Source organism: Gekko japonicus, unplaced genomic scaffold, assembly GCF_001447785.1.
Source record: "Gekko japonicus isolate JY-2015 unplaced genomic scaffold, Gekko_japonicus_V1.1 scaffold386, whole genome shotgun sequence".
Taxonomy (NCBI): domain Eukaryota; kingdom Metazoa; phylum Chordata; class Lepidosauria; order Squamata; family Gekkonidae; genus Gekko; species Gekko japonicus.
In genome coordinates, this window is record NW_015163100.1 from 109,453 (window position 1) to 125,379 (window position 15,927).

The window sequence follows — 15,927 nt, forward strand, 5'->3', positions numbered from 1 at the left end:
CACATTTTGCAGGACTGCATGAACTCCTGGTCTGCCAATCTGGAATCTGAGAGGGGGGGAGGGAGAGAGAGAGAGAGAGAGAGAGAGGCCATCGAGGCACGGCCGACGTATGGCAACCCAGTAGGGTTTTCCAGGCAAGAGATGTTCTGAGGTGGTTTACCAAGGCCCGTCCCTGCGTAGTGACCCCGGACTTCCTTGGTGGTCTCCCATCCAGGTACTAACCAGGGCCGCCCTGCTTAACTTCCAAGACCTGATGAGATCAGGCTAGCTCTCATGCCCGTGCAGAAAAGCTTGGCAGTATTCAAGCAGCTTCTGTGACATTTCCAGAGCGGATGGGTAGAGGTTTCAGAGAGCAAGTTTCCCATATCCCACCCAGCTTCTTCTTGTTCCTGTTGGCTTTATCCTGCCCTCCAGCCACATGTTGGCTTACAAAGCAGCTTATAGGAGTAAGGAGTTGGTGGTGGTGGTGGTTGTTCAGTCTCACAGTTGAGTCTGACTCTTCGCGACCCTATGGTCCGCATCATGCCAGGCCCTCCTGTCTTCCGTTGTGCTCCGAAGTTTGCTTAATTTCATGTTCGTTGCCTTGATAACACTGTCTAACCATCTCATCCTTTGCCGTCCCCTTCTTCTGTTACCTTCAGTCTTTCCCAGCATCAGGGTCTTCTCCAGTGAGCGCTCCCTTCTCATTGGGTGGCCAAAGTATTTGAGCTTCAGCATCTGGCCTTCCAGGGAACAGTCAGGGTTGACTTCTTTTAGGATTGACTGATTCGATCTCCTTGCAGTCCAATGGACTCTCAAGAGTCTTCTCCAGCACCAAAAGGAGTTGGTACAATGGATATATTCCTTGGGGAGAAGATCCTTAGCTGGCTGTTGCCTCTCTTGGTCAGCGGCAGCTGGAAACGGGAGAGAGGGGAGCTCTCGGCTGGATCTAGGCGTGGTAGAGGGCCCCTTCCTGCTTAATTAATTAATTAATTTCATTTATACCCCGCCCTCCCCGCACGCGGGCTCAGGGCGGATTACAAAACACAGAGGTGTAATACAACACCACAATTTAAAACAATTAAGGCACACAGTGCGATAAAAGTACAGTTAAAACAGTTTAAACACCGTGGACAAACTCCCAGGGATCCATCGCGACTAGTATGCTCACTCCCTATTGTACATCACATTGGGGTCTATGAGAGGGGTGCCGTGGGCCACGATGTTCGGTGGCCAGTCGGCCCAACCTGGCGGTACTGCTCTGCGATCGCCCGTTGGTGGTAGTGGCGGCGGCGGCTCCTATTCGAAAGCCTGGTGGAAGAGCTCCGTCTTACAGGCCCTGCGGAACTGTAACAGGTCCCGCAGGGCCCTGATCTCCTCCGGGAGCTCATTCCACCAGATAGGAGCCGCCACCGAAAAGAACCTGGCCCTTTTGGCAGCAAGCCTGGCCTCCTTAGGGCCCGGGGTCACTAGGCGGTGTTGTGACCCCGACCGAAGTGCTCTTTGGGGCCTGTATGGGGAAAGGCGGTCCCTCAGGTATGCCGGTCCCTGGCCATGTAGGGCTTTAAAGGTAAGCACCAGCACTTTGAAGCGAATCTGGAACACTATAGGCAGCCAGTGCAGCGCTTTCAGCGCAGGTTGGATGTGGTCCCATCTAGAGACACCCGCTACCAACCTGGCCACCGCTTTCCCTCTGAAGGCCTTACCTGTCATGGCTGGGCAGTGCCTTATTCTGAATAGGAAACATGCACCATCTCACTGATGTGGCCACCACTGGAGTTTCCTTTTGTACGGTCCCTTGTTTAAGAAGGATGTGGCAAGCTGGGCAGGATGCAGCGAAGAGATAGAAAGCAGACGGAAGGGAGGGAAGCCAAATCCTTTGAGGAATGGAATGGCAGAAGAGCCAGGCGTGTTCGCGGAGCTGAACCCAACAGGACGTTCTGCTGTCTGAGCCCCGTTTGACAGGGAATCTGCCTCCGTCTAGCACTGAGGTCAGCCTTTGCGAGCGCTGACTGCAGCCGGCATGTTCCAAAGTCTCTGGGCATACAGGCAGGTATTTGCCTGAAGGAAGAAAGGCAACCTGAAGGACCCTGGTGTGTGATTGCTTCCTGTGTCACCCCGTGAATGCCCCTTGGACACATTGAGTGCCAGTTTGGTGTCGTAGTTAAGTGCGCGGACTCTAATGTGGGAGAACCCGGTTTGATTCCCCACTCCTCCACTTGCACCAGCTGGCTGACCTTGGGCAAGCCACAGTCAGAGCTCTCTCAGCCCCGCCTACCTCACAGGGTGTCTGTCGTGGGGAGGGGAAGGGAAAGGGGTTTGTAAGCCGCTCTGAGACTACCTTGGGAATCTCTCTTCTTCTCTTTCTCCTCCTCCTTGTCACTTCCCAGGTAGATGCAAAAGAAAGAGCTGATGATGTGAGTTGCCTTTGGGTTGGGGAAGGGGAAGCCTAAGGTGGTCTTCTGACATCAGACAACATAGTAGGGTGTGACGAGTGAGGGGGGGTATCGTTTAAGGGTGTGAACCCTCGAGCAGTGCCCTCTCTCTCCTTCCGTTGTCTCCTGGGCCCAAGCGGGGCTGGCCGGGAAGTATCTCCCTGGTCTGCTCTGAGCGACACCATCTCTGCAGGGCATCTGGAGAACCTCATTTGCTCTTTGGAGTCCTTGCTTCCCACCATCGCCACCTGTTCTGTTTTTTGTGACAGCCTCCTGAGGAAGCCAGAAAGTGGTTTTATTGATGCCTCAAAGGAAGCGCGTGTGGGTCAGTCGAGCTTTTTTGTGGAGTTTAACACCAGCCACCTTTCCGCTCCGGTCCATTTTCTCCAGCTGTTTACAAAGTGCCCTTTGCTACCAAAATCAGCTCTTGGAAAAGCAGCAGAGCTTCAGCAGAGGATTTCGCCGAAGGAGCCTGAGATTTTCTTTCCGCCTTTTGTATTTCTGTTCCTCTGCACCTCGAGAGAGCAGTCAATTACAGGGTGATATAAAGAGAACCCGAACGGCAGCTCAAACGCTTGACATGCCGATCAAAACAAAGCCGAGAACTTGCCTCCAAAGCCTCCACTGCCGGAATCAGCCCTGAGTGATACTGGCACAGGTTCAGGAGAAACCGCAACAGCACGCCCAACCTTTCTAATCACTAACACTTCATTATATGCAATAAATACTTTATTATTACAGTGTTTATTAGATTACTTAATTTGCAGCGTGCCATTACAGTTGCAGATACAGGTGGCAGTCTGATTGGGCTAGTCTTTGCGGCAGGCAGGCTGTGCGCCTCACTGCGTGGACGTGGCGGGGCCCAGAGGTCAGGAGTCACCCTAGGGCCAAATGAAACATTATGCGGAACGTGGGATTGCCGCGGGGACTTGCAGCTACAAACAATGCTCCCTCTAAGCTGTGGAGTGTTGTGAGCAAAAATTCTGCTTTGTGAGCTACTGGCATGAAAGTTGTGAGCGAGCGATTTGGCTGCTGCATCAATTGGTTTGCTCTGGAGCCATCCTTCCTGAGCTGAGACAAAAACGTGTGAGCCAGAGGCTAGAAAACTGTGAGCTAGCTCACACTTACTCAGCTCAGAGGGAACACTGGCTACAAATAGCCCGTGGGAACGCAGTTCTGAAGTGCCATAAGGGAGAGACTTCAGCCCAGTGCCATTTTTCTGACCAGAAAGGACCCTAAGAGGTGTTATTTGCCTGGGAGGGGGCTGCACGTGTGAGTAATCAGTACACATGCAGGGCCCCCCCTCATGTATCCAGTATTGCCTTCCTGTGGCCATTTTGGGTCGGGGAAACCATGTGGGGGAGCTGAAGCCCATCTTTCTTGCATGCCACAGTCCTGATCCCTGTGGCACTTCAGAATTAGATTCCCACACACAGCTGCCATCTGGCTGCAGTTCCCCCGGCTATGACATGTGGCATGGACTATCTGCTGTGGTCCTTGGCATCACTGAGATGGAAACTTAGCACCATTCATGTCGTACATTCCTAAAACTACAGCAGCCTTCTGCAGAGATAGAGGCAGACTGACAGGACTGGAGGAGTCACTTTCTATAGGACAGGACCCTCCGAGAAAGTAACAGAATGCCCCTGGTTGTCACCCTCAACTAAAACATCTCCAGCACACACACACATATCCTCTCTCTCTCTCTCTCTCTCTCTCATATGATGCTCCTTCTTTCGCGCAGTTTTGAGCAGAAGGATTGTCTTTATGTACTTTTAGACCCAGGCCTGTAGCCATTGGGGGCATTTGGGGCAATGTACCCCGAATTGAGCTGCGGTGGCCCAAGTGGTTAAGACGCTGAACTGCAGGCTGTGGAAGGTCGGTAGTTCGGCAGTTCGAGACCCGAGTGTGCCGCATGACGGAGTGAGCTCCCGTCTCTAGTTCCAGCTCCTGCCAACCTAGCCGTTCGAAAGCAAGAAATTGCAAGTAGATAAATAGGTACCACTTCGTTGGGAAGGTAACAGCGTTCCGTGCGCCTTGGTGTTTAGTCATGCTGGCCACATGACCACAGAAATGTCTACGGACAGCGCTGGCTCTTCAGCTTTGAAACGGAGATGAGCACCGCAACCCTAGAGTCGGATTCGACTGGCTTTCGAGGAAGAGAACCTTTACCTTTACCCCAAAGACGGGCGCTGCCCCCTCAGACTTTCTTTTTAAAGAAAATCTGGAGAACCCCCCCCCCTAAAAAAAATCTTTTTTTTTTTAAATGTAAGATGTGTGTGGGTGTTCCAAAATGACCCCAGGCAGAGTCAGGGAAGCTTCAGTCTCATTTTTTCTTTTTTCCAGGCTGAAAAATAAATAGGTTTTTGAAAATGCAATGCAATAAAATTGCAAAATAGAGAGAGTCGGAGATTCCCACCCTCCCAGCTTACACAGAAAAGCAGCCCGGAATCGAGTGTCACCAATCAAAAGGCCTGGAGGAGGGCTAGAGGTCTCAGTGGAGTCAGAGCTGCTGCTTCCGCTGCTGCAAAGAGGAGCAGCAGGTGCTGTTGGGGTCTCCCCCCCCCGGATTTCCCCCTGCCCCACCAACTAAAATTTTCTGGCTAGACCTTTGTCTAGACCCCCACCCCTTTTGAAGCCCCTGCCCACCCAACTGATATACCAACTCCGGGAGTAGCTTCTGCAGTAAACCAGCTTTGCCACCTGTGCCCCCGTGCCCACTCAAGGGGCACTGCCTTCAAGTGGTCATTCACTAACACATCTTTGGACACAATATCTTCCCTCATGTAATTCTCTTAACAGTATCCTCCTCCTGTCGTATTAAAAAATTGTAATTATTTTTGTTTTCCCCTCTTAATTCTATATCAATTTGTTCTATTATGTATGGCAACGAAATGTGTGGGTCCTTAATTGATAAAACAACATCACCTGCAGAGCTTCTAAGTTTAAATTATTCTCCGTCAACTCTTGGTCCTTCAGTGTTTAGCTCTTGTCTTATCTTGGAGGCAAGCGCCTCCATTGTAGTATTTTTAGAAGAAAGGACTATGACAAATTGTCAAAAGCTTTCTCAGCATCCAGAAACATAAACGTTGTTTTAGTCCCCCTATTTTTAACCAATTTTGTTGCATTAATTACGAAATATACATTATCTTTCTTAAACCTCTTTGGTACAAAACCAATCTGGTCCAGATGGATTATTTCCGTAATGCATTTCCTTAACCTTTCAGCCATAATTGCAGTAAAAATTTTATAGTCCACATTCAATAAGGAAGTAGGTCTGTAGTGTTTTGGGTCTTTCAAGTGTAAATCTTAATGTAAGGGGGAAAGGCGGGAGTTGATGTAGAAGGCGTAGGAGTGAATCAACAGCCTCAGCAGTCACGCATACTGGATTATCATAGGGAGCGCCAAGATTTGAACAGGCGAGCAGATTAAGTGAAAGTTAACTGATATCGGTACAAGGTTATAGTCCGATAAAACCTGTTAAAAGCAGCTCTCATTTGGACAGAAATAGTCTCGTGGTCACGACAGGACTGACAGCATATTCGAATATAGAGTTAAACTTCATACTGTTGAAGACATTGAGCTCTTCAATTGTGTATTGTTGTCATACACATGTGTCTTTACTGCGCTCAAAGTTAGTTACACTGAAAGAGTACACATGTCTTTGAAAATCTGTTGTGTATGTCTACCATACATACAGGAATTATTCTCTAATGCAGAGGTCTTCATACTATGCATATTGAATGAGCAAAGCTTGGCTTAAAGGGCATTTCACTCATTTCACTCATAGAGCAGGTCGAGAAAGAAGGCATTTTCTTCCTTTCTCACAAGACAAGAACTCGTGGGCACTCAATGAAATTGCTGAGCAGTCGGATTCAGACAGATAAAAGGAAGGACTTCCTCAACCAAAGAGTGATTAACACGTGGAATTCACTGCCACAGGAGGTGGTGGCAGCTACAAGCATGGACAGTTTCAAGAGGAAATTAGATAAGCATATGGAGCAGAGGTCCATCAGTGGCTATTAGCCACAAGGTATAGATAGGAACTCTCAGTCTGGGGCAAGGGATGCTCTGTCTTCTTGGTGCTTGGGGGGGGGGAACAGCGGGAGGGCTTCTGGTGTCCTGGCCCCACTGCTGGACCTCCTGATGGCTCCCGGTATTTTTGGCCACTGTGTGACAGAGCGTTGGACTGGATGGGCCACTGGCCTGATTCAACATTGGCTTCTCTTATGTTCTTATTCCGAAAAAGAAAATACTTCAGTTTTTTCAGTATGTTTGAGAATCGTCTTTGGGGGGAGGCACATTTCTTATTCGGTGGCTTTCCATTTGTTTCTGGGCTTGCACTTCTCTCCACCCAGGAGGAGATTCCAGAACCCACAACCCAGAAATGGCAGCTTGTCTTGCTGTTCTTTCACTTTGGGGTTACCTGGTTTCTATTTGGTTGATTTTGGTGCAGAGTTTGCCAGCTCCAGGTGATAAATGCTCCCAAACCGTTCTTCTGAAGTGCCCCCCTGCAGCTCCAGCGTAGCCGTGGAATGTCAGGTGCTCTTTACTAAGGAGAGGTGTGTGTCTCTCCCCTGAGCCGCGGCGCGTGTGGCAATTCACTTGGCTGTACCATCTGTTAGGAGTATCTTGCTAAAGCTCTTTCTAGCATCCTTTTATTGGAAGTTATTAAAGGATATTACTGCCCATTAATCATTTATTAATAAAAGGTTTATCCATTGCCCCCGCATTCCCTCGGAGCCGCTTTAAAAAGTGATGCCAAGAATGTTATTTTTTCTGTCACGTGAATATAGATAGTGTAGCGTGCTGCGTAGGAAAGGGCCATGATTTTCCAATGCTGGTCCCCAGAAATGTCACTATTAAATCTGAGTAACAGGATGCGAGTTCCCATGGACAAAAAATGAGAGAGGTGCATGATATTTATTGTTGTTATGCTTTTGTTGTGTAAGCCGTATAAATCTGAAGAAAGAAAGAAAGAAATAAAATATCCCCTGCTTTTACGTAGCTCACACCATTTCCCCTTCCTCCATTTTATCCTCACAACAGCCACCCTGCGAGGTTGCTTAGGCTGAGGGAGTGACTGGCCCAAGGTCATCCTGCAAGCGTCTGGGATTGAGTGGAGAGCCAGCCGTGCATATTGCACATCCTGTCTCCTTCCTGTTGTGCTGGCAGGGGTCAGCTGGGTTCGGGCTTTAAGGGCTCAGCCGCCGGGATGGGGAGTCCTGAAACAAAGCTCCCAGTACTCTGAGATGGTGCTGTTTTTCTGCAACACAATGTCAGCTGTGGGCAAAATAGATTTGTAAGGCTGTGTGGGGCGTGTTTCTAAAGTCTGGAGGAAAAACTCCTCCCTAGATGCAGTCTCACCCTGACCTGGGTACTGTAGGCTAGCCCGATCTTGGAAGCTAAGCAGTGTCAGCCGTGGGTAGTTCTTGGATGGGAGACCACCGAGGATGTACGGCAGGGCTATGCAGAGGCAGGCCGTGGCAAACCACCTCTCAACGTCTCTTGCCTCAAAACCCCTACAGGGGCACCGTAAGTCAGCTGCAACTTGACGGCAAAAGAAAGAAGAAAAAAGCTATTGCAATCTTACGATGTGACTGCGAAGAAAGCGAATGCAATCTTAGGATGCATTAACAGAAGCATTGTGTCCAGAGCACGGGAGGTGGTCGTTCCGCTCTATTCCGCTATGGTCAGGCCTCACCTGGAGTACCGTGTCCAGTTTTGGGCACCACATTTTAGGAAGGATGTTGACAAGCTCGAGCGTGTCCAGAAGAGGGCAACCAGGATGGTGAGAGGGTTGGAATCCAAGTCTTACGAGGAAAGGCTGAAAGAGTTGGGTCTGTTTAGCCCGGGAAAGAGAAGGCTTAGAGGGGACATGATTGCAGTCTTTAGATATATGAAGGGCTGTCACGTAGAAGATGGAGCAGATCTATTCTCTCTTGCTCCGGATTGCAAGACTAGATCTAATGGGTGGAAATTACAAGGAAGTTGATAGCGGCTAAACATCAGGAGAGACTTCCTAACTGTAAGAGTGGTTGAGCAGTGGAACAGACTGCCTCGGGAGGTGGTGGATGCTCCTTCGCTGGACGTTTTCGAGTGGAGGCTGGACGACTATCTTTCCGGTATGTTGTTGGGCTATCTTTCGGCTGTAATCCTGCAGAGTGCAGGGGGTTGGACTGGATGACCTGCAAGCTCCCTTCCAACTCTAACATTCTATGATTCTGTGCAGGCCGGGGAAAACAATACTAATCTTACTTTGTCTGGAGAAGTTGATAGTCATAGCGGCTTGGTTTCCAGAGAGTTTATCGTTCTTTCTGGACTCTAAAGGGGGGGAGGAATACTTGTGGGAGGACCCGAGTCACTGATGGACAAAATTTGCTGTATCATTTCTCCCCAACCTCAGCTTGGGGAAAGTTATCAGTTTCCTTTCCTCCTCGCCAGATCTGCCATTTTCCCTCAGCATCTGTTACAGAGTAATGCTTTTTGATGTGTGAGGGGGAGAAAAGGTGGGGGGGAGGAGGATGAAAAAAATGGAAAGCGGAGCCTGTCATATTTTGTTAGATTCTCGGATCCTGGGGAAAGTGTTTGCTCCGTTCAGCATGCCTGCAGCGTAGCGAGGGTTTAAAAGCTGTAGCCTGCGACGCCGAGGGAGCAGCAAACCCTACGGATGAATAAATGATTAAAACAGAGTCGTGCCGAGCACACAAACCGTTCAGGGGCACAGCAAACAGCAAGGGCCCAGGTTGCCTTTCAAGAAAGGAGTCCTGCTCTCTCTCTCTGCAGATTTCTGGTAACTGCCGGGTTGGCCAAGTCAATGGAAGCTCAGTCGCCAAAGGACAGCAAGCACCAGAATCGCTGCACTGTGTCGGACCCTCAATCCCTCCGGTTATGCGAAGGAGTTCCCAGTGGGTGTCACTCCTTGGCAGGCGTACCTTCTTGGGCTCTTGCCCCCGGTAGTGGTGGTGGTGGTGGGGAGAGAAGTAGCTCTTTCTGAACATGGGAGTTGTTCTTTTGACTGATTTGGACACTGAACGTAGTAAAGCTTGTCCTCTGTGTATTCGTTCAGAGGGGTGTTAGTGGTAACTGCTGTCACTCCACCTGGTTGCAGTGAGTCTCATCAGTTCAGTACCTACTGCCATGAGACAGGAACCCTGACCTGGGCGGCCCAGGCTAGTCCTGTCTTGCCAGATCTCAGAAGCCCTGGTTAGTAAGCTGGATGGGAAACCACCGAGAAAGTCCAGGGTGTCAGCTAGGCCTTTGGCTATTCCAGCTGCCACAGGAGTGAGAGGTGACTCTGGAATTTTGACTTTCGTTTCTACTTCCGTCATTTATCTATGTAACCCCTGTTTCTGACCTTGAGTGCCTGGTATTGCTTTTCTCCTGGGAACCTTAGCCTGTGATTTATGCAGCAGCCAAATCGCTCACTCACAACTTTGATGCCAGTAGCTCACCAAGCAGAATTTTTGCTCACAGGACTCCACAGCTTAGAGGCAGCATTGGAGCCAAGCCTTCTTAGCCAGTAGGGGAAGGCATAAATGGACATTTCCCCGCCCTCCTTGTCTTGATGGATGCCCTCCGACATGTCTGTTATGGGGAGGAGAAGGGAAAGGAGTTTGTAAGCCGCTCTTGGGTAGTGAAGAGCGGGGTATAAATCCAATCTCGTCTTCCTCCTCCTCCTCTCTGCGTTGGCTCTCCTCAGTCTCTGGTTGCTGCAGGGTATGAAGAGTTGCCCGCAACCTACCCATAGCGGGAGCTGGGCCCGGCCAGCGTGGTTCTTGATGTAGCCCTCTGCTTCTCTGTTCCAGGTCTGGGAGCGCTTCCTGGACCCCCAAGCCCCCAGAGTCAACGTCTTCATGGCAGTGCCAACCATTTACGCTAAGCTGATCGAGTATTATGACAAACACTTCTCTCAGCCTCATGTCCAGGATTTTGTGCGCGCCGTTTGCCAAGATAACATTCGGTAAGTGGGCCCTGCACTGAACTCCAGGCAAGAGTGAGGGGTGGGGGCAGTGCTTCCATTTCCACCCACCCATTGGCTTGTAAAACAGGCAATAGGTAAAGGTTTCCCTTGCTCGAAAGCCAGTCGAATCCGACTCTAGGGATGTGGTGAAAACCAGTGAAAACCAGTGAGGATTGTGAGGCACTCCAAAGGGATCTGTCAAGGATGGGCAAGTGGGCGTCAACATGACAAATGGGGTTCAACGTGGCCAAGTGCAAGGTGATGCACACTGGAGCCAAAAATCCTAAATATAAATACATGTTGATGGGGTCTGAACTGGCATAGACTGATCAAGAGAGAGATCTTGGAGTTGTAGTAGATAACGCACTGAAAATGTCGAGACAGTGTGTGACTGCAATAAAAAAGGCCAATGCTATGCTGGGGATTATTAGGAAGGGGACTGAAAACAGATCAGCCAATATCATAATGCCCCTATATAAATCAATGGTGTGACCTCATCTGGAATACTGTGTGCAATTCTGGTCACCACACCTTAAAAAGGATATTATAGCTTTGGAAAAAGTGCAGAAAAGGGCAACTCGAATGATAAAAGGGTTGGAACACTTTCCCTATGAGGAAAGGTTAAAGCGCTTAGGGCTCTTTAGCTTGGAGAAAAGACGACTGAGGGGTGACATGATCGAGGTTTATAAGATTATGCATGGGAAAGAGCAGGTAAAGAAAGAGGTACTTTTCTCCCTTTCTCACAATACAAGAACCCGTGGGCACTCCATGAAATTGCTGAGCGGTCGGGTTAGAACGGATAAAAGGAAGTACTTATTCACCCAAAGAGTGATTAACACATGGAATTCACTGCCACAGGAAGTGGTGGGTGCTACAAGCATGGACAGCTTCAAAAGGGAATTAGATAAGCATATGGAGCAGAGGTCCATCAGTGGCTATTAGCCACAAGGTATAGCTAGGGGCTCTGGGGCAAGTGATGCTCTGTCTTCTTGGTGCTTGGGGGGGGGGTCAACAGTGGGAGGGCTTCTAATGTCCTGGCCCCACTGCTGGACCTCCTGATGGCACTGGTATTTCTGGCCACTGTGTGACACAGAGTGTTGGACTGGATGGGCCTTTGGCCTGATCCAACATTGGCGTCTCTTATGTTCTTATGTTCTTAAACCACTAGGCCATTCAGGTTTGACCCAGAGCATATCACTGATGAATATACAGTGGAGGTGAACAATAGGTTTGACTAGATTTGATAGACAGAGTGCCTGAAGAAGTATGGATGGAGCAGCATCTTAACCACCTGAACCACCGCAGCCCTAGTGTTCTCCTCTTTAAGTAAGCATCCTCTCCGTCCCAGAATCCCTGCTGCTTTGTTTTATATTGGGTGGGAAGAGAGGGGAGGGCTGGCAGGAAGTGGCGAAAGCAAGGCATTCTGCACATGCTTAAGGGGAACGTCCCCAGCCCGACTGAACACAGAGACGACTGTTCCAGTCAACACAGGCTCCTGTTCTGGGGCCCACATTGCTTTCTGGACCGGGCGTGCACACGAAAGCTCATACCCCGAATAAAACTTTGTTGATCTTAGAGGTGCCACCAGACTCAGACATATTAAGTATGAATTGCAAATGGCAAGAAAGAAGGGGGGGAGAGAGCGAGAGATGCCCCTGATCAGTGGACTTCTTTGGCCGCAGGTAACATTGCTGAGACCTGCCGTGCTCCTCCTTTCCTTTCTTCACTTGGAGTCCACCTTTCCCACTGAACTCCAAGGTGATTCCAAATGGGAAAAAACAGTCTAAAAAGATACCATAAATAAAGCAATGGTTGGATTACAAAATTTAGGAAAAGGAAGCTGTTTCACAGTGAACGGAGCCAGGAGGCTTTCGGAAGATGGCTGGGCGAAGTGCCCTCCGGGGGAAGTTTTTCATGCTGGATATTCTGCTTCTGTTGGACTAGCAGGCAGTCCTCTCCCTTCCATCGCAATGACGCTGGTTCCTCCCGTTTCCGTGTGTCTTGCCTCAAAGAGGAGAGCCAGGCCGCCCGCTCAGCCTCCAAGGTGGCCTCCTCCTGTCTTGTTAACAGTCATCTGTCATGTCTCTGCTCCCAGTTTGGGTCCCAGGGTGCAGAGGCCAAGCCCTTCTCTACTCGGGCAGGAGCCCAGGCCTGGTCTGTCTGAGGTTTTTTTGCACCCTAGGCAGGGCTACCTTCTGGCCCCCCCCCCCCCGGCTTGGGCCCAATTACGGGGTTGCCAACCTCCCAGAGCGCACCCTAGAGAGCCCTTCTCTCCGCCACTCGCTGAAGCGGGAGGAGGCGCTCCCCGGACAAAGGGGGCAAAGAGCCCTTTCGGGCGAGTCAGGCTGCCAGGCTCACCTCCCCGCCCCAGCAAAAGAGCCAGAGCCAGACAAGGCCGCCTGCCTCCCCTGTGCGAATCTGCCAGACGCCCCACCACGAACCCGTCTCCGCAGGTTGTGTTCCCCCACCCGACCCGACCGGACTTCCACCCTTGCCCGCAAGAGGCCCGCCACGGCAGCACCCCCACTCCCCGCCGGCGCGGCGCCAGCGGCCCCGAGAGACCCCGGGAGAAACGTGGCTGCAAGGCGCGTGTGAAAAAGCAGAAGCAGCAGGAGGGCGCGGCGGTGGCGGCGGCTCTCTTGCAGGCGGGCTGGGTGCAGCCATCCGAGGCCGCAGCGGGCGCAGACAGTTGCTGGGGTGCAGCGGGGGGGGGAGGGATGGCCAGAGCGGGGCAGAGGGATTAGGTGGAACCCCCCCCCGATAAAGCGAAGGGTCACCCCTACTGGAGAAGCCCCTCGGGGAGTTTCCTTCTCGTTCCCATTCTGATCTGCCCCTTTTCTAGTTTGCCTTCCTTTCCCAAGGCGGCTCAAGGGGCAGGGAGGGCACGGCAGTAGCGTCGGTGGCGGTTTGCGGCTTGGCCAGGTAGAGGGCATTGGGGCAAGGCAGCAGGCTTAGGGCGCAGGCCAGGCGCGCGGCAGGCGGGAGCGGGGCCAGGCCGCAGCAGCTCTTGGGCTTGGCCAGCAGCGACTCGATGTCAAAGCGGCTGGGAGCAGCAATGGCGCACAGGCTTTTGGCAGTGGGAGAAGATCGGCGCCCCATCCAGGGCCTGGCGCTCTAGGTGAATGCCTAGTTCGCCTAGCGGGTGAGCCAGCCCTGGTAACAGCCTTCTGTCCCCCCTCCCACCTTGGGCATTGTGTTTGCCAAGGGGCACTTTGCTTTGGGGCAGGCAGGTAGTAGAGGACATTGTGTCCGTGCCTCTTGCCTTCCTGTCCCGCACAGTCACTCTTTAGCTCACGTGCAAATGTAGTTTCATGCAACGTGGTGAGTGGCGTCCACCCCAGAGTGTGGGAGATCCACGACACTGAGCTCCTCTTCCGTTCAAAGCAGGATCCAGAGCCCGCCCCCCCCCCTTGGTACTGCCGTAATGAGACTGCCCTGCACTGCCACAATCTGGGTCCCACTGGCGTTTCTGCTTCCAGGTTGATGGTCTCTGGGTCTGCAGCCCTTCCAGTGCCTGTCCTGGAGAGGTGGAGGAGCATCACCGGGCACACGCTGCTGGAGAGATACGGGATGACGGAGGTCGGGATGGCGCTTTCCAACCCACTGGACGGAGCCCGCGTTCCCGGTAGGAATCCGGAGAGGGTTTGCCGGCCTGGCCTGGGCTTGCTCAGGAGGTTTGGACGCGGCCAAGAGAAGTCCAGTGTTAACAACTGGGCATAAATCAGGACTGTGCTGCTAACCCCAAGGGTTTGTTCTCGGGTGGAGCAGAAAGCCATGGTTGATGGGGGGCAGGGAGCACCCAGGACTTTCCCCACAGGCTGTTCGAACGTTTGTTGATTGATTGACTTTATTTATATCCCGCCTTCCTCCCCAGAGGAGTCCCAAAGCGGCTTCCATCGTTCTCCTCGATTTCATCCTCACAACACCCCTGTGAGGTAGGCTAGGCTCTTCCAATCAGCACCTCCTGGTGATCCCCGGCCCGAGGGATGCCCCCTTAGCCTCAACCAGGGTGAGGGCTTTTTCGGCCCTTGCCCCAAGCTGGTGGGATGTGTCCCCACCCGAGATCAGGGCCCCGCGGGACCTTTTACAGTTCCGCAGGGCCCGTAAAGCAGAGCTGTTCCGCCCGGGTTTCGGTTGAGGCGGCAGACGTCCAGCCATTCTGGCCTCCCCTGTCCATGGCCCCTTCCGAGTGCCCTGCTGCTTGGACACCATTACTTGGGCACTGGTGCTTTTATTCACCTGACATGAGGCAAGGGTCCTTTCTGTTATTGTTTATGGTGCCATCTGTTGTTTTATTGGTTTTGTCGCTTTTATGGTTTTATGAATCTTGTCTTGTAAGCTGCCCTGAGCCCACCTGTGGGATAAAAGGTAAAGGTTTCCCTTGCTCGAAAGCCAGTCGAATCTGACTCTAGGGGGCCGGTGCTCATCTCCATTTCCAAGCCGAAGAGCCAGCGCTGTCCAAAGACTTCTCTGTGGTCATGTGGCCGGCATGACTAAGCACTGAGGCGCACGGAACGCTGTTACCTTCCCACCAAAGCGGTACCTATTTATCTACTTGCAATATCTTGCTTTCGAACTGCTAGGTTGGCAGGAGCTGGGGCCAGAGACGGGAGCTCACTCCATCGTGCGGCACTTGGGTCTCGAACTGCCGAACTACAGACCTTCTGGTCTGCAGCTCAGCGTCTTAACCTCTCAGCCACCGCGGCCCCTACACTTGTGGGATAGGGCGGATGTTGGGTGATAGTGAGATGTTGAAAAATAGTATTTAGCAGAGATAAGATAGTCCAGCAGAGCCAGAGTAAAATAATTCAGACTCAGAATCCATGTGTGATTAAAATATAAAGTTTTTACTAAATTCTAGCATGGGAAGGGTAACTGGGATGAAAATAACAACAGAGCAAAATCTACTACATCCTTACTCTACAAAGACAAAACTAGAAGAGGGAGAGTATGGCTGCTCTTCTTGTTCTTCAGAACACCAAACAAAGACGGGAAGAGAAGCCATAAAATGGTAATACACCTTGACACTTTAGTCCCAATCAAACTCCTAGATCAGGGAGAAAATTCCCGGGCAATCCACATCTAAAGAACATTGGTTACATGAGAAACATGTGACTTCCTGTGAGTAACATAAACAAACATTTAACCCCAGACATACTGAGTGTTTTCAACTTGTAATACCCAACAGCAGAGTATAAATTAAACAAATAACAATCGGCTGAGAGGGCGTGACAGGCCCACCGTCACCCAGCCAGCTTCCAAGGCAGGGTGGGGATTCACACCTGGGCCTCCGAGATCCTAGTCCAGCACTCTAACCACTATGCCGCACCGGCTCACCACTCTGGCAGACACCTCGCTGTGGCCAACCCCATGGGTCGCAAGAGCAACAGCTGCAGCCAGGGCTCTTCGGGACCACCCCCGGGAGATGGTGAGGCACAGTGGCCTGAGCCTGTCTGTTGCCCCTCTGCTGGGGCTGAGCGTCTTTGCGTACAGCAGCCATGGCAACCCCAGCACACTTCCAGTGGCTGGGCTCTCTCGGGCTGCCTGGTG

The 15,927-nt window shown here is 51.5% G+C and overlaps 1 protein-coding gene across 1 annotated transcript in view; it reads left to right on the top strand.

Annotated features, from left to right (window-relative positions):
* The window catches only part of ACSF3 (acyl-CoA synthetase family member 3), an 84,075-nt gene that overhangs the window by 14,246 nt on the left and 53,902 nt on the right, over positions 1-15,927 (top strand). Inside the window, exons 4-5 of the mRNA XM_015406729.1 lie at positions 10,223-10,377; positions 13,857-14,002. Of these exons, the coding sequence (XP_015262215.1) occupies positions 10,223-10,377; positions 13,857-14,002 (301 nt within the window). The remainder of the gene's footprint in view (positions 1-10,222; positions 10,378-13,856; positions 14,003-15,927) is intronic.